The sequence below is a fragment of the Cydia amplana genome, chromosome Z, assembly GCF_948474715.1.
Source record: "Cydia amplana chromosome Z, ilCydAmpl1.1, whole genome shotgun sequence".
NCBI lineage: Eukaryota > Metazoa > Arthropoda > Insecta > Lepidoptera > Tortricidae > Cydia > Cydia amplana.
Genome location: NC_086096.1, coordinates 17,843,705 through 17,870,514, shown reverse-complemented (window position 1 = coordinate 17,870,514; position 26,810 = coordinate 17,843,705). Strand labels below are relative to the sequence as shown.

The 26,810-nt window shown below is 42.1% G+C and overlaps 1 protein-coding gene across 1 annotated transcript; it reads right to left on the bottom strand.

Annotated features, from left to right (window-relative positions):
- Nucleotides 1-330: 330 nt before the first annotated feature.
- Nucleotides 331-26,333, bottom strand: LOC134660800 (H(+)/Cl(-) exchange transporter 5). Its single transcript, XM_063516597.1, has 18 exons — nucleotides 26,256-26,333; nucleotides 25,920-25,998; nucleotides 11,728-11,896; nucleotides 11,257-11,289; nucleotides 8,504-8,533; nucleotides 6,982-7,118; nucleotides 6,150-6,353; nucleotides 5,854-6,004; nucleotides 5,189-5,347; nucleotides 4,849-4,988; nucleotides 4,584-4,766; nucleotides 4,185-4,399; nucleotides 3,628-3,836; nucleotides 2,918-3,058; nucleotides 2,172-2,382; nucleotides 1,208-1,371; nucleotides 583-877; nucleotides 331-444 (listed from the first exon to the last, which is right to left on the bottom strand). Exons 2-18 carry the CDS (start codon nucleotides 25,986-25,988, stop codon nucleotides 354-356), a joined length of 2,601 nt encoding a protein of 866 aa, XP_063372667.1. The 5' UTR covers nucleotides 25,989-25,998; nucleotides 26,256-26,333; the 3' UTR covers nucleotides 331-353.
- Nucleotides 26,334-26,810: the final 477 nt, after the last annotated feature.

Below are 26,810 nucleotides of genomic sequence, written 5' to 3'. Positions count from 1 at the left end.
AACAATTTGAACTCTTGTGGCCTCAAATTTTAATACAAAGACATGACATCTGTGAAATCCGGACTAAATAACTAATGTGTCCCGTAACACACAAAGCCAATGTGTTTGTTCAATGATAATAGTAATTTTATAACGCAAAGTTATGATTTCGGATTGGCTCGAAGCAATTTCCTATTCTTTGCTGCTGTGTGGAACCATTACCTGGTCTATTTTTAATGTTCCTAGTTGGACAATACTAGTTGAACCTGTTACAAGCAAAATTGATTTTATCAATAGTAATCCAACTGTCAATATATGGCTCATGGTCGCAGATCAAACGTTGTTGGAGTGTCGCTTTATATTATTTCGTTTAATCAATTGAATAAAACAGAATTAGGATCTTCGTTGTCCATCTGTTTCACGTGGCGTAAGACGTCCTTCTTCGTGATTACGCCCAGCAATCGCCTGTAACGAATTACAAATAATTACAATGCGCACAATAGAATACGACCAGGGCTACGACGAGTAGAGGGTATGGCAGTGTTTACGTTACGCGGTGGCGGCGGCAAGGTGTAAGTGCAGTATTAGAAGGTAGCAACTGACCCGTTATGCGTGACGAGCGTCTGGCGCAGGCCGAGCTTGCGGAACATGTCGACGACGGTCTCCATGGGCGTCTGGTCGGTGACGGTGATGGGCGCCATGTCGAGGATGCGGTGCAGGTTGAGCGGCGGCGGCGCGTGGCCGGCCGCGCCCGAGCCGCCCGGCGGCGCGTGTCCGGCCGCGCCCGAGCCGCCCGGCGGCGCGTGTCCGGCCGCGCCCGAGCCGCCCGGCGGCGCGCCGCCCGCGAACATCACCAGCGACTGGCCCGTGATGCCCTCCATCATGCGCCGGCCGTTGGCTGATACGACATATTACACAAGTTTCATTATACCACCTATATTGTGATACAAGGATGCTACATACGCTTTTCACACTTGATTGAAATGTACTGTTAACGATACCTACGTAGCAAAGTGTTTTAACCCGTAAATGCATGTTTTTTTTTTCTTTTTGCCCGAGATTAATATATCTCTTACATAATTGTTTACTAATTTTGGGAAAATAATAAACAAAAAAAAAGTCCATTTCCACTGCTGTTAGAAGTTACATAGGGTAAAGTTTGTGAAACCACCACGTTGAAACTAATCAAGGCTATGTTCGGAAGTAAGAGAGCGTATAGTAATAGTACCCATGGCGAGGTTGAGATCCCTGCGCAGCACGAAGCCGACGAGGTACTGGGACTCCTTGGAGACGACGACCGGGTAGCCGTTGTGCTCCGTCTCCTTCAGCAGCGCCTCCACGTCCTCCACCGTCATCGAGTCCTGCGTCATCACCGACAGCGACTCGTTGCGCCTGCAACACAAACAACGAATTTAAACTAATTTACGCGATACACGGCCGTCGTGAACGCTGCTCGCACTGTTAGTGCTTGAGAAAGGAGACCTAGGCTCTCCGAAACATGTCGCGCGAGTGACTTAAAACAAGCGAGTCTAAACCGTAAAATTATTCAAAACAAACAACGAGTTTACATCATGTATAACGTCATAAACGAATAACCAAGTGGTGCTACCATACCTATGTTTCCACACGGATAAATCGATACCTGTTCCTGTTAGTCATTCACAGTGGCGTAGCGTGAACTAACCTAGCAGTGGAAAATGAAATGAAAAGCGACGCACTAAAAAGCACAAATAATTTTGATGTACCCCACCCCTATCCCTATGTCCTGTCCCTATTCCGTCGTAAATTTCTGCCAAAAAGTAATCAATCCCTAATAATAATAAAAAATATAAACATCCGGGTAATTACTTAGATTTTTAAGTTGGTGCCAAACCAAAATTTGAGAGAACCAACATTTTAGACAACGAAGAACACTCCACTTTTTTGCATAAAAAAGACATAGTTTACCCATTATTCCCATTAATTTAGTTCTTGTATTAAATTTAGCTCCAGTATCTTTAATCTTCGGGAACAAAAGAGTCCAATATGTTGTAACGAAAAATTGTTAGTAAGTACCTAAAGGATTCCACCAGTGTGCGGCACAAGCATATTGTGTACAAAAATGCTCGTGCAGCTCACTGGTGCTCACACCTTAATAATAAGAATGTTGTGTGTGTTAATGTATAAGAGTGTGTGTGTGTGTGTGGTGTTACTTGGGCTGCATGACGTCAGCGGCGAGCGAGGTGTGCTGGAACTCGTCCTTGCTGTCGAGGAAGGGGTAGCCGTTGAGCGCGATGTGCGCGTCGTAGATGCCCTGCTTGCCGAGCGCGTCGCCCACCCACTTGGACGCCATGGCCGCCGCCATCAGCGGCACGATGTACCGCACGCCGCCCGTCAGCTCGAACATTATCACCACCAGTGACACTGCGCACGTCATCACTTGTTATTCAACTTATTGACACATTACACATTTATGTCTATATTACTTAGACCTAAATATAAACTTACAGACAAATGAATCGGGTACTTTAACGCGTATAAACCGGTATCGCCTTTACACTCGCCAGGGTGTAAATGTAAAGACTATTGAGAGTTGATGGAATCTAAAATGAACTAGGTCAGCCATTCTCAAAGTGTGTTCCGCGGAACCCTAGGGTTCCGCGACACCCCTGCAGGGGTTCCGCAAGAATTTAGAATAATAAAATAAGCATAATTATTATGCTTATTAATAAAAAAATACACTTCTAAAAACTATTGTTTTATTGTAGGGTTCCATCAAGTATTTCGTTTTCCAAAAGGGCTCAGTCAAATGAGTCAAAAAAAAATATTGAGAACCGCTGAACTAGGTTATTGGGTGAAAGCGGTGACCATATTTTAAACACTTTTTGACAACTTTTTTGCCGTCGCCAATTGGTGGCAGCGTTAAACTAGTGGATAATATGTATGGCAAGCACCGCACCTGTCATCCTGGTGACGCCGCCGAGCACGGCGGCGGCGCCCACCATGGCGTACAGCCCCGGCGTGATGCAGTCGTCGCCCGTCGAGCACTCGCCCGAGAACAGCCAGATCTTAGAGTACTTTAACGCCAGTTGCTCCACGCCTGTTACAGACACATACATATCTATAGTTCGTTTTTTTAGCATTAGAAAGAACTTGCAAGAAGGTAAGCGATCTTGACATGTCTTTTAATTGAAAAACGCTTTTTAAAAATCAAAATCTATTACTTATGAAAGCAGAAGAATATAAATGATCGTATTAGATTCATAATTATTACATATTTGCCGTAACTTATTTTTAAAATGTGTTTTTCAATTAAAAGACATCATGATTGTTTACCTTATTTCTAATGCTAAAAAAAACGAACTATAGTCATCTACAAAGATCACACAAAACGCAAAATCCGAATATCCTGACTTTCGGACCGACATTTTATTGCCTACGTTTTTGTAATTTCTTAACATTGTTTTGATCTCCAAAAGTATTTCATTATATATTAGTGTATAGCACGCGCCTTTACTCCCCTCTCGTTGACAAGTCTCACCATAGCGCCCTTTCTGCACTATGTAGAAATACGGCGAAGAAAGAAACTAGCTTACTAGATGTATTACGTAGGCGTACAAATGACATCCTGGCAACTCTGGCAAGTTAATAAGTTTGTCAATCCCTTACCAATGCCGACGATGCGGCCGGCGATGGCGCCGAGCGCGAGGCTGGGGATGAACAGGCCGCAGGGCACCTTGATGCCGAAGGTGAAGACCGTCATGACCAGCTTCACCACCAGCGCCAGGAACAGCAGCCAGATGGCCTGGTACACGCCCGGGCCCGCCGCCGCCTTCTCGATGGCAGAGTTCACGTCCGTGAAGTTGCGATTGTAGTCACTGCACGTAACGTTGCATTTATGCAAACATTTATTCTTAAACATATGTCTAACCTAACCTAACCTAACCAATTTTATTACACTTTCTTGGTCTAATTACTCATACATTTTGCTCCCAACTAAAGCCATGAGGATCTTAAAAAGATGAATAATATCGTTAATATTCCATGTTAATATTGCTGTAATTTAGGTGAGCCATCAGTTCAAACATAAACCAAATAAGAAGAAATCTTTTAGGTATCATTAAATAAGCGGATAGCCTTACAATGTGCAGTAATAAAAAGAAATGAGTCAAGTTCATTCCAAATAAGAAAATATGTTGACAAAAAGGAAAACATTTAAAACTGACCATAGCGGATCGGAGTTGGAGATGCCGCACTGGTTGAAGAGCAGGTAGATGAGCTGGCTGGTGTTCATGCGCGTGTAGCGGTTGGGGTACGCGATCACGGCCGTCACCAGCGTCACCACCAGCACCTCCGTCACCGGGTACTGGCCCAGCTTCGAGTACTTGCGGTAGCGGCACCAGTACAGGTTCGCCTTTATGAATATCGTCGCGATGCAGCCCTGAACCACACAAAAGTAGAACATAAGTCGGGAAATACTGTGTTGTTTCCATAATCTTATTAACCTGTCAGCCCTGGTGACTTAAGACCAGAAGATCAATTAAAAATAATTGGAATACTACAGTCAGTGCAATAAACACTTTTATTAAAGTTGTATTGAAAGTAAGGAGAGTTAATTAACTTACTCCTATAATCCCCAACCCAACAAATGGTATCAGCTCGAAGAATATCCACGGTTTATTGTACTCCACGAAGAAGAGCACAGAATGTTCGTTGCCGAAGGGGTTGATCGAGCGCAGGATGAAAGCCGCTATCAGGGCGCAGAAGAACGAGCGCCACAGCGTTTTCAGAGGGAAATAATATGATACCTGAAAAACAATATAATGTTACACGATTAATATCGACTAATGATTGGTTATGGTGAAATAACATATGAATGCATCAGGTTACCTCCTCTAGACTGAAGAGCACTCCGCCGATGGGCGCCCCGAAGGCGACGGACACGCCCGCCGCCGCGGCGGCGGACAGGATCTCACGTTTCTTAGCCTCATTGCGCCCATATTTAGGGAACAAATATGACAATATGTTACCTGAGACAAATAAGGGCTCAGTTAGACGGTGCGAGAACTCGCATGCGAGTTTCATTACATTGCGTTATTTGATCGGTCTTCAAACTTGTATGAAATTATGACGTTTAAATAACACTTGCACGATATGATCTTATAGACTTCAGTTTCATTAGTGACAAGTGTCGTCAAAGAACCAATGCCAATAATCTGGCAACACTTACCCAAGCAACTCGCGATATGCACCATGGGCCCTTCCTTCCCGAGACTCAAGCCAGAGGACACTGACAATATCAGGCCCACGACCTTTATGATCAGCGTCCACTTGCCGAGGTAGCCTCGGATGATGAAACCACTGAGAATCGTTTTAATTTCAGGTATACCTATAAAAATTACATAGTTAAATTACAAGTGCAATAACAGATATAAAAGTATTAATAGTAAGTAGGGATGAGTCGCGTTTCATGAATACCACAATGATAACTTATACATCAACGTCATACTTTTCTCTTGTTAAAAGAAATACAGTAAATCCTAATACTCACATTAAATGCTCTGCTAACAAAATTATTGAAACTGGTGGATAAGCCAAAAGTCATAGAGGATAAGCCAATAATGAACTTGTCAATCATATGAATTTAAGGTTTATAATGTATGTAAGTCTGTTTAATATAATATTTATTAGAATTCTGTATTTACAATATTACAAAATATTTTTTTTTATATATAACGTATACCTTTTTATATTTTACTTTTATATCCATATAATAAATTCTTAACCTAAGATGAAAAATAAAAAGCGTAAAGCATTGCCACAGCTCACTTGGGAAGCCTATAGGGCCCACTCTGCAACCTAATACCATTGGAGCCTCGCCCACAGATTACGTACCAGAGCCACAGGCGTAGGGCGCGAACATGCGCACGAGCGACGCTGAGAGAGCCGCGAATATGAGGCACCACACTATGTAGAACAGGTAACTGACGATGTAGGCGCCTGGGCCTTCGCGGGAGCCTCCCAGCAGCTCGGGCCAAGTCACCCACTGAAAGTTGGCACACATAATATCTGTTTTTTAGTTACATCAAACATACGCACAAGGAACAGACATGAAAGGTTGTGCATTAATTTTATAACAGTATGGTTTTAATTAAATCAAGTTACTATGTAGTTAATTATTACGTTTATACCTGTGAACAATTTCCATGATCAAATGTAGTTTCATTGTCAGACCAACAGCATTGTTCTTGATTGAACCAGAAGGCCTGCGGACAGATGCCGAACTTGAGGTCCGTCATCCAGGAGGCGCCGATGTCGATGACGCCGGCCACCACGCCCGTGCACACGCCCACCAGCAGCACGCACACCCAGCCCGACCACGCGTCGTGTGCGCCCTAACAAACATATTAGCAAGCTTGTTACCAGCTTTTACATCTTATTATTTTCATAATAATAACCTGCGGTATACGTACGTATCGGTACCAGGGTCAAGGTCACGCATAATTATAACATGACATACATGTAATAACAGCGCAATTTTAAAAATAGTGTTATTTTTTACCAAGATCAACAAGCAACTGCAAGATTGAGCAATAACTTTCTTGACCGGGCCTAGGGCGGCAAGATATTAGGGGTGGCAAATTGTGACAAATAAATTCACTGATGAGAACAAGAAATAATACAAAATGTAGTCAATGTGATGGGTGCTGAGAAAGGGGCGGCTACAGGGCCTGGGGTCTAGGACGGCAACGACTGCAAATCCGCACTGAATACACTCAACTCAATCATCCAACTACGTTTTTTGCAATTAGAACTCTATATAACTGTGTGTAAAATCATTCACCTCAACTCTCCTACTAACATCTATACACATTTATAACATCTTTAATAAAATGATACCACATTGTCAGTAATAGATAATTTCCGCAAATTGAAAGCATGAGCTTATTGACAACTGACAATAAATAACCATTTACTTGAAATGACATTTATTTTCTAAAAAAATAATGTTGGTATAATTACTTTTATTAAGTCCCATATTGAGTCTTGCCTTTTCTTGACTATGTATCTGTGGCGCATGCGGTCCCGAGCGATGTCACGCTGCCAGTCGATCGTGTGGAAGTCGTCATACTGACCGATGCCAGGGATATCGTCATCGCCTACTAATAAAACAATTTCTATAACATTTATCTGTTGATATGATGCACTTGAAGATAAATAAATGAACAGAGAATTTTTCCCAACTTCTATCAAGAGCAAAAAAGAACTGTCTAATGTGTAACCCAGCGGTCGGCAACCTTTTAGCAGCCAAGGGCCACATAGTAGGTAACGAAGTTGACGCGGGCCACACTTTGTTAATATTTATGACTAGACTAGACATTGTCGTTTGTCAATATTACATACAAAATAGTCAGGGAGGGTCGCGGGCCGCAAGTGACAGGTTCACGGGCCGCATGCGGCCCGCGGGCCGCGGGTTGCCGACCGCTGAGTCTAACCCATTAGTTAATAGCTACCATACCATAAAGTAATATAACAGGCAGGTACGTTATGTTAGAATAAAGGTATGTATTTCCAACTATCTTCCAACAAACAAATTGCAATAATATTGTAAAACCACATGAGTGAATGGTCACGTGACTTTAAAGTGACCTAGAGAAAGTCACCAACAAGTAAGTTAACATATTATTTCTTGTAGCAGGATCATAATGAACATATAAGTTTATCATCAGACATAGAAGTTTTTGTGGCAAAATAAAGTGATTGACAAAATGAAATATCATTATAGATAGATATTACATTTTATAAGAAGATAGCTACCACGAAATACACAACACTTTTGATATACTGGTAGTTTTCTATTCTTTTGGCACTATACACCGTTGGCATTAATAACCCGAAAGATTTAAACCAACGATTTTCGAGCCTAATTAGAGTATATAAAGTTATACAACACAAGTTGTATAACATATAGTCCAAAAACCCATAATTTAAGAGATATTAATTATTTAAAACAAATCACAAGTTAAAAAAATCTCAATTCTAACACATCCTAATGCGTGACGTAGCCACCAACTAATTTTACATGCAGACGCACTAACTGCATGGTTATTACTTATTACTCTTATTAGCCAGTTTGGTATCAATCCTACAAAAAGGTTTCACTACCGAAATTTTGTTCTGTTCTCAATCGCGAGAGTGCAAACTATTTACCTTCACGATAACTGGCTGATAGTTTGAAATTGATGTCACTAAAATGGTATTTTTCATTTGTATGAAGTAATCATTTACTGATTGTCACGCAAGATAAAATCTTCAAAATTTTTATTGACTGTAATAAATAAAATATGCCATGCCGCATTATTCTCTGGCTCATTCAGTGGATATTCACATTGTGTACGGATTTGGAAACCCGAAGAACTATCAAAACTTTTTACTTAATGGAGTTTCTTCTTGGAATGACAAACAAATTATGACAAAATAATCTGCAGCAGCAGTAACCAATAAATATTTACTTCAAATTATATTAATATTAAGAAATACTTACCCTGCATTCCAGAAAATATAACTGCGTCCCCTGGAACAATATATCTAGGGTTAGAGTCAGAAAGAGAAGAGTCGTGGAATGTATAGGGCCCAATACATTCCACGTCTCTTCTCTTTCCGAACAGACTCTAACAATCGAGAAAATCGGGCGAGATACCGAAAAAGAAACTGCGTTACATGAAAAAAAAACTTCAAATGTCTATAAACCTTTAAAATGTTCCTTATTTTAGCTACACTTAAATTTATAATAAAATATTTGTATCATAATAAAAACAAATGATAATCATGTGATAATCTCTATTGTTTAATACATAGGAAGGCAAGTGACAGTCGTAATCGCAACGCAAACGTCGTCGTAACATAAACGTCAAAATAAACTTTTTAATTTTGGCTACTTGAGTGTTGCCATAATTATGTTATGGCGGCGGTGATAGTGCTGCACTAGGTATAGTTTGTCAAAGGACTGTCTCATTTCAAACATAGACAGAGACCATCATACTATCTTTGTCTTACACTAGTACTAGCACCCAAAAGAAAAGGGTGAGCCTATAGGTTTTTTGTTCTTATTTACTACATACAGACAGATAAATACATTTCTATAATTTTTTAGCCAGCAGACCTGGCGACGGAAAGCCGCGAACGCGAGTGTGGAGGGGGCTATAGGCGAAAGCTATTGCGAAGACTTGGAGCGAAATTAAGCAGGAAGCTCAAGACCGATCCAGATGTCGGCGCACTGGTGGACGTCCTCTGCCGCCCCAACTAGGCCACAAAGAACATTAAGTCCAATTTTTAGGGTTCCGTACCCAAAGGGTAAAACGGGACCCTATTACTAAGAATCCGCTGTCCCTCTATCCGTCTGACTGTCACCAGGCTGTATCTCATGAACCGTGATAGCTAGGCAGATATAAATAATAATATATATAATGACTAAAAACAGAATAGAATAAATATTTTTTCTACTCCAGCACTTAAATGTGTCAATTAAATGACTGACAGTGATATCTAAAGCAATGTCATTTGAATGCTTTGTCTATAGGCTCATAAGATGACTGCTAGCAGTCATCTTATGAGTATAATACAACTGCTTTATTTTTTTTAAAGATACAAGTTCCGATCATCTTGATTGAAAGAGGTATGTTTTCATTTACAATAATAACTCTTTTTTTTTTTAAATAATAACTCAATTTTTTTTAAATAATAACTTTTTTTTTTAAATAATAACTCTTTTTTTTTTAATAATAACTCTTTTTTTTTTAATAATAACTTTTTTTTAATAATAACTCTTTTTTTTTTTTTTTTTTTGCTGCAGCTGTCATAGAAAAAGTAATGTATGCAACAGCTCATAATTGGTTCTTAAAATTCTCGGGTCTTTTTTTACAAAACTCGACTACGTCTCGTTTTGTAACTTCGACCCTTGAATTTTAAGAACCCTTATTATATCACTGTTGCATAAACTACTATAATGACTTTTTGCCGTTTTTTGCGTAATAGTACGGAACCCTTCGTGCGCGAGTCCGAACTTGCACTTGGCTGGTTATTTTAGGCCTCAAAACTCAAACCACGAAATTAATCTTATTGTGGTTATTTAAGTTTATTGTGGTTACTGGGATTTTTTTTCTCAGTTGTTACTACTGCACTGGTAACAATTTGGTGCTAAATCAGTAAAGTTACTACATTTTTGCCTAATTAAATTCTTTAAAAAAATGTATTACATTACTTTACTTTTTAGGGTTCCGTACCCAAAGGGTAAAAACGGGACCCCATTACTAAGACTCCGCTGTCCGTCCGTCCGTCCGTCCGTCCTTCCGTCCGTCCGTCCGTCCGTCCGTCCGTCCGTCCGTCCGTCTGTCACCAGGCTGTATCTCACGAACCGTGATAGCTAGACAGTTGAAATTTTCACAGATTATGTATTTCTGTTGCCGCTATAACAACAAATACTAAAAACAGAATAAAATAAAGATTTAAGCGGGGCTCCCATACAACAAACGTGATTTTTGACCGAAGTTAAGCAACGTCGGGCGGGGTCAGTACTTGGATGGGTGACCGTTTTTTTGTTTGGTTTTTTTTTTGCTTGTTTGGCTCTATTTTTTGTTGATGGTGCGGAACCCTCCGTGGGCGAGTCCGACTCGCACTTGGCCGGTTTTTTAAAAAACGACCATTAATACTGAAACCAAGTTGGAGGATAATTTACAACACTTATTATGCATAAAACGTTTGCTTACTAAATACGAGTACCTATATATCACTTTATTTACTTTTGCAATATTATAATCGGTCAATTCAATAATAGTGTTTTGGCTACAGAGTGGGCGTGTAGCCTAGACTACTTCTACCTTGTTGTTCTCTTCACTGATAAGTGCTTGATGATATGGAAGTAAGTGCATATGATATATTTGTGGATACGTAATAAATTCAATATTACCTACATTCAGGATCTCTTTCAACGACCAGTGGCTCGGTGTCTTCGTTAGCGAATTGTCGAGATTCCATTTGGACTACCCACTCCGTAACACGTCGAAAACACAAGCACTAATCATTTAGTTTAGGTCTTAGGGTATTAGCCGATTCTACTAACTGCTTATCTTATCTAGCCCGAAACTTCGATATCTATAGTGATGTGAAGGTTGTCAGTATACCTACATATTGGAGTGTCGATTTGTTTACTTGTAGTGGTTGATTAGTCAGTCAGGACACACGCATTTATATATATAGATTAAGTAATATCACTTAACTTATTAGCAAACCAGTGCTTACCAGTAGATTCGCCAAAATATTGAGCAATGCAAGCTACAACAGAAAACAATAGATTGAACTAATTATGTGGCATCGTATCATGCAGTTTATTAATCGGTTAAAATTGCTTCATTCAATCAGAATATATGAATGAAACTACATGCTTGCCATTTTTTTTGGATTTATGACTTGACAGTACTTAGCTTGGAAACAGGTAGTCATTTTCCTGAAAGTACCTAAGCATTGTTAGTGTTAACCCACGTGACCAGTAAAGTGAACAGCTGTTACCGAGGCCTGGCGAGCAAATCATCATTAATGTTCATACTTCATAAACTTCATTAAGGGGCCCACTGATTAACAGTCCGCCGGACCGTGTCGGCCTGTCAGTTAGAACAAAATTTTGACAGTTCCGAACAACTGACAGGCCGATACCGTCCGGCGGACTGTTAATCTGTGGGCCCCTTAAGGCGCATGAAAAGGTATAATATTTACAGTTGGGAGTATTGTCCGGCTGGTTGTTCCTGGCGCCGTGCTCGTAGAGTTGGAAAGTGCCGTGGCTGGTGGGCGCGCTGTCGCCGTGGGCCGGCCGCGTCGCCGCGATCTCTACCAGCTCGTCGGCCCCGCCCGCACCCAGGCCGGCCCCATTCCTGCCGCTCGACCCCTGCCACAACATACAATCTGTTAAGCCCGACATGCACTAAACAAGTCACTAACAGTATAAGGGTGCGTTTCGACCAGCGATACTGTACGAGGACGCGTTGTGAGGGATGTGTTTGTTAAGAACCAAGAACCTCGCTCAGCGTGCAGTGATTCTATTGGTTCCTAAAACCACATCCCTCGCAACACATCCTCGCACATCTCTTGACGAAACGCACAACACTTGGATACAGATATAGACTATAGAGCAGCGGATTTGCCCGTTTGCGACCACTCCATTGTCTATGCGCGGCATCCAGTCTGTTGTCACACTTGTCACCAACGACAAAGTATGAGATCTTCCTTGAATGCTGGGCTAGAGGTACCTAGTTCTAAAATAACAACTACTTATGCTGTAGTCGTATAGTGGCCCGGCCAGCGAAAGAAAAGTCTTCTAGAAATCGATTTTCGCTCATGTCGTTTCGGATATGGGTGAATATGGTATCAATGCATTCAGTGTAATGCCCTGAACCCAAATATATGAGATGACAAGCGCGAAAGTGGTGGGGGTAGTTGCTGTGACGTCATAAAGTCGGCAGTACAAACTTTTTTTTTATTTACGTTTAAACATACCATGTGGGGTACCAAATGAAAGGGCTTTGTGAGTAGATCACAAATATATAACATACTGTAACATTTTCAATACTTGGTCTAACAAATTATTAGAAAACGTTTAAAAATTTCACAATCCACAGTTGACTTCTAACTGCTCTAAATTGAAAATGGCTGAATGGATTAGTCCAAAATATATACCAAGTGACTGTGAATATCCTCTACGTAATGTTAAAAAATAATTAATCAGATGTATCAAAAAATAAGAAAAGTACATCAAGTTGAAAAAGTATAGTTTTCTGTTACATTAAACTGCAACTATTATTAAAACAAACAAAAAGCCCGATGAAATGATGAAAAAAAAACCCAAATGAAAGCTAGTGAAAAGACCATTTCAAAAATATATGTAAACTGTCGGTTTTTTTTGTTTGTTTTAATAATAGTTTAATGTAACAGACAATTATACTTTTTTTCAACTTGATGTCCTTTTCATATTTTTTGCTATATCTGGTTATTTATTTTTTAACATTACTTAGAGGATATTCAGAGTCACTTGGTAGGTATTTTGGACTAATCCATTCAGCCATTTTCAATTTAGAGCAGTTAGAAGTCAACTGTGGATTGTGAAATTTTTAAACGTTTTCTAATAATTTGTTAGACCAAGCATTGAAAATGTTACAATATGTTATATATTTGTGATCTACTCACAAAGCCCTTTCATTTGGTACCCCACATGGTATGTTTAAACGAAAATAAAAAAAGTTTGTACTGCCGACTTTATGACGTCACAGCAACTACCCCCACTACTTTCGCGCTTGTCATCTCATATATTTGTGTTCAGGGCATTATACTGACTGCATCGATACCGTATTCACCCATATCCGAGACGACATGAACGAAAACTAACCTAAAGCCTGAAAAAACCATCCTCCATTATTAACATTGAACCAGGATGACTATTAATTTCTTTATAAAATTAAGCCAAATAACTTACAGACTGCTAATGAGTATTTTTATTGCACTCAAAAGACGTAGGTATATTTAAGAAGGCACGTAGAGAAGTCACACACGTAATACACGTATTAAGAAAAACAAAATTACTCGTATTAGCCTCACGATTTTTCAATACGAAAATGCTTTTTAATCATCAATATTGCGCATCAGACAGTAGAACAACACAAATGCAGTTGAATTTGTAAACGACAAAAATAAAGAGTTAAGAGCCGGTCAGCACTTACTTGAATTTTCGTAAGCCCGGCCCCTACACAACACAATCACTTATATTCTTATATTATTCGTTTCTGAAAGCACATCAATACTGTCGTAATTTTTATAAGTAGGTACAATCACCAACAAGGCGGTGCATATGGAACGCAATTTCCTTGAATGAAAAGCGAGGGCGGGAAAAATCAATAACCCCTCCAGGCGCCGCGCGGCCCTCGCCAATATCTTGGTACGATACACTGCATACTGTTACCTATGTGTAGTAAACACAAATGACACAAATCGTTTTATAAAATAGGTATAAGTACTATTCATTACATATTATTATCTATCCGCTGAATTATTCAATTACCTACTCCGATTTTAATACGATTTTATATGTACTACATTAAATTTTATTAATTAACGCTATATTCTTTCCAAAAAGGAGGTGTATACACCCTCCGTTTTATAGTTTCATGGTCAGTACACACCACTTACACTTTTTTAGATTTAGGGATATATTCATAATAATCATAATTATATAGTCCAAGCAAATTACTTCAATCACACGTTGCCACGCACTAATTTAGTGGGTACAATATCTTTTTGAATACTGTTGTACCTATAACTGTTGGAAGACCAGAACTCAAAACAAAGGCCGATTAAAAATATCAAAAATATCTCTTTAAATCACTTTAAATACCTATTACATACTTTTGTTTAGGCGTGTTTGTCGTCCGGCTTTGACGACCGGTCTGGCCTAGTGAGTTAGTGACCCTGCCTGTGAAGCCGCGGTCCTGGGTTCGAATCCCAGTAAGGGCATTTATTTGTGTGATGAGCACATATATTTGTTCCTGAGTCAGGTTGTTTCCTATCTATTTTGGTATTTGTATATTATACATATCGTTGTTTGAGTAGTACAACACAAGCTTTCTTGAGCTTACACCGTGGGGCTTAGTCAGTTTGTGTAAAAATGCCCTATAATTAGGACTTGCAATTCGAATTAGTCGAATATGCGACCTGTTTTGATATTCGAATATTCAGCCGCTCAGGTTTCGAATATTTTTTATTACTACCTATAAAATAGTTATTTGTTTTACAAGGGGGCAAAGTTGTTGTTTAACCGCTCGTGATAATATTGATCAGTGTTGGCCGTAATGTGTAATTCTAATTAACAATTAATCATTTCCATTAACCATTAAATCCGCAATTAGTCAATTGCATTACGCATCAATTTAAATTAAGTTAATTAGAATTGAATTTTGAGACGTTTAATTACATTGATTGTCAATCTAAATTAACGTTTAATGCAATTAAATCAATTTTTTCATAAACTAATAATTAATGTTACTATTGCTTAGAAACTTGGAGCTAGGTATTAAAATTAAAAATAAGCATATGAATACAAGCTTCAGTGAATTATCAGGTCGTGATATTTTAAAATGAGACAGCAAAATGACCCTGAAACCTGGCAGTAGGTACCTACTGGAACTCAAGTTTGGTGCAACATAGACACACGCCGTTTAGGCTATTCGACTCGTCACAATGAGCACTTGGGAGAGCAATACCCAAGATGGAAGTGATGCTGAACCTTGGCTGTACCTAGTGGAACTCAGGTTTGGTGCAACATAGACACACGCCGTTTTGGTCATCCGACTCGTCTTGATGAGCACTTGGGAGAGCAGTACCCAAGATAGAGCTGATGCTGAACCCTGGCAGTACCTAATGGAACTCAGGATTGGTGCAACATAGACAAACGCCGTTTTAGTCATCCGACTCGTCTTGATGAGCACTTGGGAGAGCAGTACCCAAGATAGAGCTGATGCTGAACCCTGGCAGTACCTAATGGAACTCAGGTTTGGTGCAACATAGACAAACGCCGTTTTGGTCATCCGACTCGTCTTGATGAGCACTTGGGAGAGCAGTATCCAAGATAGAGCTGATGCTGAACCCTGGCAGTACCTAATGGAACTCAGGTTTGGTGTAACATAGACAAACGCCGGTTTGGTCATCCGACTCGTCTTGATGAGCACTTGGGAGAGCAGTACCCAAGATAGAGCTGATGCTGAACCCTGGCAGTACCTAATGGAACTCAGGTTTGGTGCAACATAGACAAACGCCGTTTTGGTCATCCGACTCGTCTTGATGAGCACTTGGGAGAGCAGTACCCAAGATAGAGCTGATGCTGAACCCTGGCAGTACCTAGTGGAACTCAGGTTTGGTGCAACATAGACACACGCCGTTTTGGTCATCCGACTCGTCTTGATGAGCACTTGGGAGAGCAGTACCCAAGATTGAGCTGATGCTGAACCCTGGCAGTACCTAATGGAACTCAGGTTTGGTGCAACATAGACAAACGCCGTTTTGGTCATCCGACTCGTCTTGATGAGCACTTGGGAGAGCAGTGCCCAAGATAGAGCTGATGCTAAACCCTGGCAGTACCTAATGGAACTCAGGTCTGGTGCAAAATAGACAAACGCCGTTTTGGTCATCCGACTCGTCTTGATGAGCACTTGGGAGAGCAGTACCCAAGATAGAGCTGATGCTGAACCCTGGCAGTACCTAGTGGAACTCAGGTTTGGTGCAACATAGACAAACGCCGTTTTAGTCATCCGACTCGTCTTGATGAGCACTTGGGAGAGCAGTACCCAAGATAGAGCTGATGCTGAACCCTGGCAGTACCTAATGGAACTCAGGCTTTGTGCAACATAGACAAACGCCGTTTTGGTCATCCGACTCGTCTTGATGAGCACTTGGGAGAGCAGTACCCAAGATAGAGCTGATGCTGAACCCTGGCAGTACCTAGTGGAACTCAGGTTTGGTGCAACATAGACAAACGCCGTTTTAGTCATCCGACTCGTCTTGATGAGCACTTGGGAGAGCAGTACCCAAGATAGAGCTGATGCTGAACCCTGGCAGTACCTAATGGAACTCAGGTTTCGTGCAACATAGACAAACGCCGGTTTGGTCATCCGACTCGTCTTGATGAGCACTTGGGAGAGCAGTACCCAAGATAGAGCTGATGCTGAACCCTGGCAGTACCTAATGGAACTCAGGTTTGGTGCAACATAGACAAACGCCGTTTTGGTCATCCGACTCGTCTTGATGAGCACTTGGGAGAGCAGTATCCAAGATAGAGCTGATGCTGAACCCTGGCAGTACCTAATGGAACTCAGGTTTGGTGCAACATAGACAAACGCCGGTTTGGTCATCCAACTCGTCTTGATGAGCACTTGGGAGAGCAGTACCCAAGATAGAGCTGATGCTGAACCCTGGCAGTTCCTAATGGAACTCAGGTTTGGTGCAACATAGACAAACGCCGTTTTGGTCATCCGACTCGTCTTGATGAGCACTTGGGAGAGCAGTACCCAAGATAGAGCTGATGCTGAACCCTGGCAGTACCTAGTGGAACTCAGGTTTGGTGCAACATAGACACACGCCGTTTTGGTCATCCGACTCGTCTTGATGAGCGCTTGGGAGAGCAGTACCCAAGATTGAGCTGATGCTGAACCCTGGCAGTACCTAATGGAACTCAGATTTGGTGCAACATAGACAAACGCCGTTTTGGTCATCCGACTCGTCTTGATGAGCACTTGGGAGAGCAGTACCCAAGATAGAGCTGATGCTGAACCCTGGCTGTACTTAGTGGAACTCAGGTTTGGTGCAACATAGACAAACGCCGTTTTGGTCATCCGACTCGTCTTAATGAGCACTTGGGAGAGCAGTACCCAAGATAGAGCTAATGCTGAACCCTGGCTGTACCTAGTGGAACTCAGGTTTGGTGCAACATAGACAAACGCCGTTTTGGTCATCCGTCACATCTTGACGAGCACTTGGGAGAGCAGTACCCAAGATAGAGCTGATGCTGAACCCTGACGGATGACCTAAATAGCGTGGGCCTATGTTGCACCAAACCTGAGTTCCACTAGGTATAGCCAGGGTTCAGCATCAGCTCTATCTTGGGTACTGCTCTCCCAAGTGCTCGTCAAGATGTGACGGATGACCAAAACGGCGTTTGTCTATGTTGCACCAAACCTGAGTTCCACTAGGTACAGCCAGGGTTCAGCATTAGCTCTATCTTGGGTACTGCTCTCCCAAGTGCTCATTAAGACGAGTCGGATGACCAAAACGGCGTTTGTCTATGTTGCACCAAACCTGAGTTCCACTAAGTACAGCCAGGGTTCAGCATCAGCTCTATCTTGGGTACTGCTCTCCCAAGTGCTCATCAAGACGAGTCGGATGACCAAAACGGCGTTTGTCTATGTTGCACCAAATCTGAGTTCCATTAGGTACTGCCAGGGTTCAGCATCAGCTCAATCTTGGGTACTGCTCTCCCAAGCGCTCATCAAGACGAGTCGGATGACCAAAACGGCGTGTGTCTATGTTGCACCAAACCTGAGTTCCACTAGGTACTGCCAGGGTTCAGCATCAGCTCTATCTTGGGTACTGCTCTCCCAAGTGCTCATCAAGACGAGTCGGATGACCAAAACGGCGTTTGTCTATGTTGCACCAAACCTGAGTTCCATTAGGTACTGCCAGGGTTCAGCATCAGCTCTATCTTGGGTACTGCTCTCCCAAGTGCTCATCAAGACGAGTCAGATGACCAAACCGGCGTTTGTCTATGTTGCACCAAACCTGAGTTCCATTAGGTACTGCCAGGGTTCAGCATCAGCTCTATCTTGGATACTGCTCTCCCAAGTGCTCATCAAGACGAGTCGGATGACCAAAACGGCGTTTGTCTATGTTGCACCAAACCTGAGTTCCATTAGGTACTGCCAGGGTTCAGCATCAGCTCTATCTTGGGTACTGCTCTCCCAAGTGCTCATCAAGACGAGTCGGATGACCAAACCGGCGTTTGTCTATGTTGCACCAAACCTGAGTTCCATTAGGTACTGCCAGGGTTCAGCATCAGCTCTATCTTGGGTACTGCTCTCCCAAGTGCTCATCAAGACGAGTCGGATGACTAAAACGGCGTTTGTCTATGTTGCACCAAACCTGAGTTCCACTAGGTACTGCCAGGGTTCAGCATCAGCTCTATCTTGGGTACTGCTCTCCCAAGTGCTCATCAAGACGAGTCGGATGACCAAAACGGCGTTTGTCTATGTTGCACCAAGCCTGAGTTCCATTAGGTACTGCCAGGGTTCAGCATCAGCTCTATCTTGGGTACTGCTCTCCCAAGTGCTCATCAAGACGAGTCGGATGACTAAAACGGCGTTTGTCTATGTTGCACCAAACCTGAGTTCCACTAGGTACTGCCAGGGTTCAGCATCAGCTCTATCTTGGGTACTGCTCTCCCAAGTGCTCATCAAGACGAGTCGGATGACCAAAACGGCGTTTGTCTATGTTGCACCAGACCTGAGTTCCATTAGGTACTGCCAGGGTTTAGCATCAGCTCTATCTTGGGCACTGCTCTCCCAAGTGCTCATCAAGACGAGTCGGATGACCAAAACGGCGTTTGTCTATGTTGCACCAAACCTGAGTTCCATTAGGTACTGCCAGGGTTCAGCATCAGCTCAATCTTGGGTACTGCTCTCCCAAGTGCTCATCAAGACGAGTCGGATGACCAAAACGGCGTTTGTCTATGTTGCACCAAACCTGAGTTCCATTAGGTACTGCCAGGGTTCAGCATCAGCTCTATCTTGGGTACTGCTCTCCCAAGTGCTCATCAAGACGAGTCGGATGACCAAACCGGCGTTTGTCTATGTTGCACCAAACCTGAGTTCCATTAGGTACTGCCAGGGTTCAGCATCAGCTCTATCTTGGGTACTGCTCTCCCAAGTGCTCATCAAGACGAGTCGGATGACTAAAACGGCGTTTGTCTATGTTGCACCAAACCTGAGTTCCACTAGGTACTGCCAGGGTTCAGCATCAGCTCTATCTTGGGTACTGCTCTCCCAAGTGCTCATCAAGACGAGTCGGATGACCAAAACGGCGTTTGTCTATGTTGCACCAAGCCTGAGTTCCATTAGGTACTGCCAGGGTTCAGCATCAGCTCTATCTTGGGTACTGCTCTCCCAAGTGCTCATCAAGACGAGTCGGATGACTAAAACGGCGTTTGTCTATGTTGCACCAAACCTGAGTTCCACTAGGTACTGCCAGGGTTCAGCATCAGCTCTATCTTGGGTACTGCTCTCCCAAGTGCTCATCAAGACGAGTCGGATGACCAAAACGGCGTTTGTCTATGTTGCACCAGACCTGAGTTCCATTAGGTACTGCCAGGGTTTAGCATCAGCTCTATCTTGGGCACTGCTCTCCCAAGTGCTCATCAAGACGAGTCGGATGACCAAAACGGCGTTTGTCTATGTTGCACCAAACCTGAGTTCCATTAGGTACTGCCAGGGTTCAGCATCAGCTCAATCTTGGGTACTGCTCTCCCAAGTGCTCATCAAGACGAGTCGGATGACCAAAACGGCGTGTGTCTATGTTGCACCAAACCTGAGTTCCACTAGGTACTGCCAGGGTTCAGCATCAGCTCTATCTTGGGTACTGCTCTCCCAAGTGCTCATCAAGACGAGTCGGATGACCAAAACGGCGTTTGTCTACGTTGCACCAAACCTGAGTTCCATTAGGTACTGCCAGGGTTCAGCATCAGCTCTATCTTGGGTACTGCTCTCCCAAGTGCTCATTAAGACGAGTCGGATGACCAAAACGGCGTTTGTCTATGTTGCACCAAACCTGAGGTCCACTAAGTACAGCCAGGGTTCAGCATCAGCTCTATCTTGGGTACTGCTCTCCCAAGTGCTCATCAAGACGAGTCGGATGACCAAAACGGCGTTTGTCTATGTTGCACCAAATCTGAGTTCCATTAGGTACTGCCAGGGTTCAGCATCAGCTCAATCTTGGGTACTGCTCTCCCAAGCGCTCATCAAGACGAGTCGGATGACCAAAACGGCGTGTGTCTATGTTGCACCAAACCTGAGTTCCACTAGGTACTGCCAGGGTTCAGCATCAGCTCTATCTTGGGTACTGCTCTCCCAAGTGCTCATCAAGACGAGTCGGATGACCAAAACGGCGTTTGTCTATGTTGCACCAAACCTGAGTTCCATTAGGTACTGCCAGGGTTCAGCATCAGCTCTATCTTGGGTACTGCTCTCCCAAGTGCTCATCAAGACGAGTCGGATGACCAAACCGGCGTTTGTCTATGTTGCACCAAACCTGAGTTCCATTAGGTACTGCCAGGGTTCAGCATCAGCTCTATCTTGGATACTGCTCTCCCAAGTGCTCATCAAGACGAGTCGGATGACCAAAACGGCGTTTGTCTATGTTGCACCAAACCTGAGTTCCATTAGGTACTGCCAGGGTTCAGCATCAGCTCTATCTTGGGTACTGCTCTCCCAAGTGCTCATCAAGACGAGTCGGATGACCAAACCGGCGTTTGTCTATGTTGCACCAAACCTGAGTTCCATTAGGTACTGCCAGGGTTCAGCATCAGCTCTATCTTGGGTACTGCTCTCCCAAGTGCTCATCAAGACGAGTCGGATGACTAAAACGGCGTTTGTCTATGTTGCACCAAACCTGAGTTCCACTAGGTACTGCCAGGGTTCAGCATCAGCTCTATCTTGGGTACTGCTCTCCCAAGTGCTCATCAAGACGAGTCGGATGACCAAAACGGCGTTTGTCTATGTTGCACCAAGCCTGAGTTCCATTAGGTACTGCCAGGGTTCAGCATCAGCTCTATCTTGGGTACTGCTCTCCCAAGTGCTCATCAAGACGAGTCGGATGACTAAAACGGCGTTTGTCTATGTTGCACCAAACCTGAGTTCCACTAGGTACTGCCAGGGTTCAGCATCAGCTCTATCTTGGGTACTGCTCTCCCAAGTGCTCATCAAGACGAGTCGGATGACCAAAACGGCGTTTGTCTATGTTGCACCAGACCTGAGTTCCATTAGGTACTGCCAGGGTTTAGTATCAGCTCTATCTTGGGCACTGCTCTCCCAAGTGCTCATCAAGACGAGTCGGATGACCAAAACGGCGTTTGTCTATGTTGCACCAAACCTGAGTTCCATTAGGTACTGCCAGGGTTCAGCATCAGCTCAATCTTGGGTACTGCTCTCCCAAGTGCTCATCAAGACGAGTCGGATGACCAAAACGGCGTGTGTCTATGTTGCACCAAACCTGAGTTCCACTAGGTACTGCCAGGGTTCAGCATCAGCTCTATCTTGGGTACTGCTCTCCCAAGTGCTCATCAAGACGAGTCGGATGACCAAAACGGCGTTTGTCTACGTTGCACCAAACCTGAGTTCCATTAGGTACTGCCAGGGTTCAGCATCAGCTCTATCTTGGGTACTGCTCTCCCAAGTGCTCATCAAGACGAGTCGGATGACCAAACCGGCGTTTGTCTATGTTACACCAAACCTGAGTTCCATTAGGTACTGCCAGGGTTCAGCATCAGCTCTATCTTGGATACTGCTCTCCCAAGTGCTCATCAAGACAAGTCGGATGACCGAAACGGCGTTTGTCTATGTTGCACCAAACCTGAGTTCCATTAGGTACTGCCAGGGTTCAGCATCAGCTCTATCTTGGGTACTGCTCTCCCAAGTGCTCATCAAGACGAGTCGGATGACTAAAACGGCGTTTGTCTATGTTGCACCAAACCTGAGTTCCATTAGGTACTGCCAGGGTTCAGCATCAGCTCTATCTTGGGTACTGCTCTCCCAAGTGCTCATCAAGACGAGTCGGATGACCAAAACGGCGTGTGTCTATGTTGCACCAAACCTGAGTTCCACTAGGTACAGCCAAGGTTCAGCATCAGCTCCATCTTGGGTACTGCTCTCCCAAGTGCTCATTGTGACGAGTCGAATAGCCTAAACGGCGTGTGTCTATGTTGCACCAAACCTGAGTTCCACTAGGTACAGCCAGGGTTCAGCATCAGCTCCATCTTGGGTACTGCTCTCCCAAGTGCTCATTGTGACGAGTCGAATAGCCTAAACGGCGTGTGTGTATGTTGCACCAAACCTGAATTCCACTAGGTACACCCAGGGTTCAGCATCAGCTCTATCTTGGGTACTGGTCTCCCAAGTGCTCATCAAGACGAGTCGGATGACCAAACGGCGTGTTTCTATGTTGCACCAAACCTGAGGTCCACTAGCTAGATAAAAATTACGGGCGCCTTTATAAAATTACGATATATTTTTGTTAATTGATAATTATCAATAATATTTTTAATTGTCATTAAAAATTGATTTAATTTTTAATGGTTTGTGAAGCATTAACCATTAATTCTTTTTAATTTTTAATGGTTCGAAATAAATTAATATTAATGCAAATTGATGTTAATGCGAATTGACAATTAATTTTCCTTCAATGGTTAATGGTTAATTCGAATTAACCTTTTCAATGGTTAATTTTTAATGGTAATTGGGATTAACGTTCGGCCAACACTGATATTGATACCCGAGCAAGCGAAAGATTCCAGAATTGAACCACGAGCGTAGCGAGTAGTTCGAAAAATGGAATCTTGAGCGTTGCGAGGGTTTCAAAGCACGAGGGTTAAACAAAATTTTCCCCCGAGTGAAACACAAAATTTTGTACCACACCAACCGGAAGCAATTTATTAAATGTAAAATATCAAACAAAATCAAACCAAATGAATGTTATTAAGTATTTATCATCCAAAATCATCATTTAAAAGTCAATTCTACCAGCAAACATAAGAAAACAACTCAAAATTTGCATTTGATTACTTTGCCTCACATGTGAATAAAATGCAACTTTGCTATCGGTTTTTGAAGTGCAAAGTAAGCCTTTCCGAGCTGATGTGGTGAAAAATCTATTTCATCCGCTGTAGTTACAGTTTCTGTGTGTTTTCCGGGTACATATTTACAGTGAATGAGGAACGGTTGGTACCCAAATACGAAGGAAATAATATTTTTACTGCATGTATTCCTCTCAATTTGAAAGAAAACGACATCAAAAAGTATGATATTTTTACGGTGCGTAAGTTTTAAGTTAAAGGGTCATTCTGTTTATTCAGTACAAGCGTACGTTAAGCGAACTTTTGAAGTCTAAATCTTGCGACTTATCGCAATTTTCAAATTTGATCATACCATAACTGCCCAACTAGGTAATCTAACCATGCACCTTTAGCTGACGAATAATCCACCAAAACGGTCAACTAACTTTTTCCCTTAAATATTCCAATATTATATAATTAGCCGACCATTAGGAATAAAAACTTGCCAAAACAAATAAAGTCAATAAATATTCAAAATACATACAATGGAATTAAAGGCCTTTTATACAGGTCTCCGAGTGACTACAAGTTAATTTAAATCGAAAAATAATTACCTACTAAAAATAATATCTTACATACCTATATAAGTTCGTTTTTTTTAGCATTAGAAAGAACTTGAAAGAAGGTAAGCGATTTTGACATGTCTTTTAATTGAAAAACACTTTTTTGAAATCAATAACTATTACTTATGAAAGCAGAAGACTATAAAAGATCGTATTAGATTCATAATTGTTACATATTTACCGTAACTTATTTTTAAAATGTGTTTTTCAAAAAGACACATCAAGATAGTTTACCTTATTTCTAATGCTAAAAAAAAACGAACTATAGATGTTTGGATGGTTCAAGTTATATTATTTCACGCAACGACGCATTTATAATAAAAGTTTTATCTAAAAATATTACTACTACTTAATTTTCCAATCGAAGGGGTCGAAAATAGTTTACCCTCAAATTTATTCAATCTACTACTCGTATTATTTTATAGTTTGTAATATCCAAAGGACAATAGAGCAATATCACTGCTAATGCGGTTAACACTCCGCACCAGGGTGATAACCGCGTTTCCCTGTCCGGATCTGTATCAGTTTAAAAAATGTATTGCTAAAAAACAATCGCCTTGAATTAGTCTCCATGTTTGTAATGTTTGTATATCTCGGCAGTACACTAAGATGTTGGGGAGGTGCAGACGAAGACAGCAGAATTAAGAAGGCAAAAGCTGCATTTGCCCAAGTGTATTCTCACTTGCCGCGGTAAAATCTCCCTCTTCGAATCCATAGTCAAGTCTGTGCTGCTTTTCCGCTGTGAGACGTGGAGAGTGACAAAGGGGCTAACACACAAGCTACAGGTGTATGCCAATAAGTAATAATAATTTCAATAAGTAGTAATTGTTATATATTGACATGTGTGGGTAGATAAGAAGATCTGCGGGTACCCCCAGTTCGGTTCTAGCCAGCACGTACGTAACATTCTGGCGACGGGATTTAATTCGGAAATAGACTAAAAGTGCATTAAACATAGTGTTTGAATGTTTAAAAGTGTTATTTAGTGTGGTGAATAAATTGTGTGGCGGTCAAATTTTGTGAATTTCATATGGACAAAGACAATTGGAAAAATTACGTGAATAGGTTCGACTATTGTTTGCTCGCGAATAGTATTCAGACGGATGAGTTAAAAAAGGCGAATTTCTTTGCAGTTTGTGGTCGTGATTTATATGATCTCGTTGAGTCGTTAATTTCACCGAAAAAGATCACAGACATAACCTATACAACGGTAAAGACCACGTTAGACGATCATTTTAATCCAAAACAAAATGAGATAGTGCAATCGTATAAGTTTCATACGAGGTGTCAATCGAGGAGTGAAAATATAAAAGAGTATGTGGCTAGTTTGCGTAAATTGGCTATAGAGTGCAATTTTACCGATTTGTGGCATTCGTGATAAAGATATACAAAAGCAACTGCTGCAACAGACAACATTAACTTTTGATCAAGCGGTAAAATTGGCGTTAACGGCTGAAACGGCGGACGCCGGAGTGATAGTCATGGCGACGCCAGCGACGGTAGCGACCTCTAGCGTGGCGCCTACTAGTGCAGGCGGCGGTACAAAGTAATAAAAGAAAAATTGTCCCTCCAGTCGATCCCTCCTCTGCATATTCTGGCTGAAGACTATAAGAAATGAGGATTTGTGGAGTATGTGCTGACAACCTCCGATCGCCCAAGAAGTAGCACTGCGGAAGTGGAGATGGATCGGACATACCCTGCGAAGAGGAGCTGTGAACAACGCCAGTATCGCGTTCGAGTGGCGGCCTCAGGGCGGAAAGCGAGCTGTAGGCGCAGCATAGAGAACGAGCTGACAGCCGTAAGACTGAGCTGGAATGAGGCCAAGACGGTTGCTCAAGACAGGAAGGCGTGGAAGAATCTTGTGGGGGCCCTATGCACCTCCGGGGTGCCCTAGGACAGAGAACAACAACAATTAGTAAAATTAAAATTGGTACCTTTTTGTACACAGACTGATATGTTGTGCTCATTTTAGGTGTTGTAGACTTCAAAGGAAATCTTTCCATGACTGCTTCCCTGAAAAATAAACATTGTAAGTACCTTTTTTAAATATGTGATAAATTTATTGATTTTTCCTTTACCTAATAATATAAGAGTACAGTAACGCCCCTTTGAAGCAATGTTCGTTTTACCGAATAGGTCCATATATTTTTTACCTTATCATCTGGACAAGTATCATTTGTAAGCTCAACTTTGAAGACTTAAAATGTTATACAGTAATAATAAATGAAACGCAAAAAATATGTAATAGAAATCATAGAATAGATAGGTACCTTTTAGAAGCCTATTGATGTTGCATCATTACAAAGCCAAAAAAGGCCTAGATAATTTTCCTCAATTAGTCATTTATATATATTTTATCATAATATCCGAGTTATAAACAATAATTTGTTAATTTTTCCACACTTCTGCGAGTGACCTAACTCCTAAGTGATGCCAAAATAATGACGACAACGACGACTAGCGATGGGCGAGTCGAGTTATCTGATTCGAATAATTCGAATCAGTCTACAGATGAGTTAATTCGAATCAAGCCTATTGGCAATTCGAATCAACTCGACCACTAGCTAACTCGGCGAAATCGCCAACTCGCCGAGCCAACGCTATCACACTGCTACTAAGGCCATTCAAAAATAAACCTTAATACCGTAGCCCGAAGGCTCTTTTTACAACAACTGCCGCTCGATTCGCCATCTCAACTCGAGTTGGTACTATGATCATTCATAAATAAACCTTAATTCCGTAACCCGAAGGTTCTTTTTACAACAACTGCCGCTTGATTCGCTATTCCAAGTATACCAACTCGAGTTCACTGCTAGTATGGCCAT

Bases quoted from the DNA above. Each gene is read 5' to 3' on its own strand.
- LOC134660800 (XM_063516597.1), bottom strand. From the start codon at position 25,988: ATGGAAAGATTTCCTTTGAAGTCTACAACACCTAAAATGAGCACAACA. The intron at 5,348-5,853 runs GTACGTAATCTG...TAATTTTTATAG, and splicing joins GCCCTACGCCTGTGGCTCTG to GTATACCTGAAATTAAAACG. The intron at 878-1,207 runs GTACTATTACTA...ATGTCGTATCAG, and splicing joins GGATCTCAACCTCGCCATGG to CCAACGGCCGGCGCATGATG.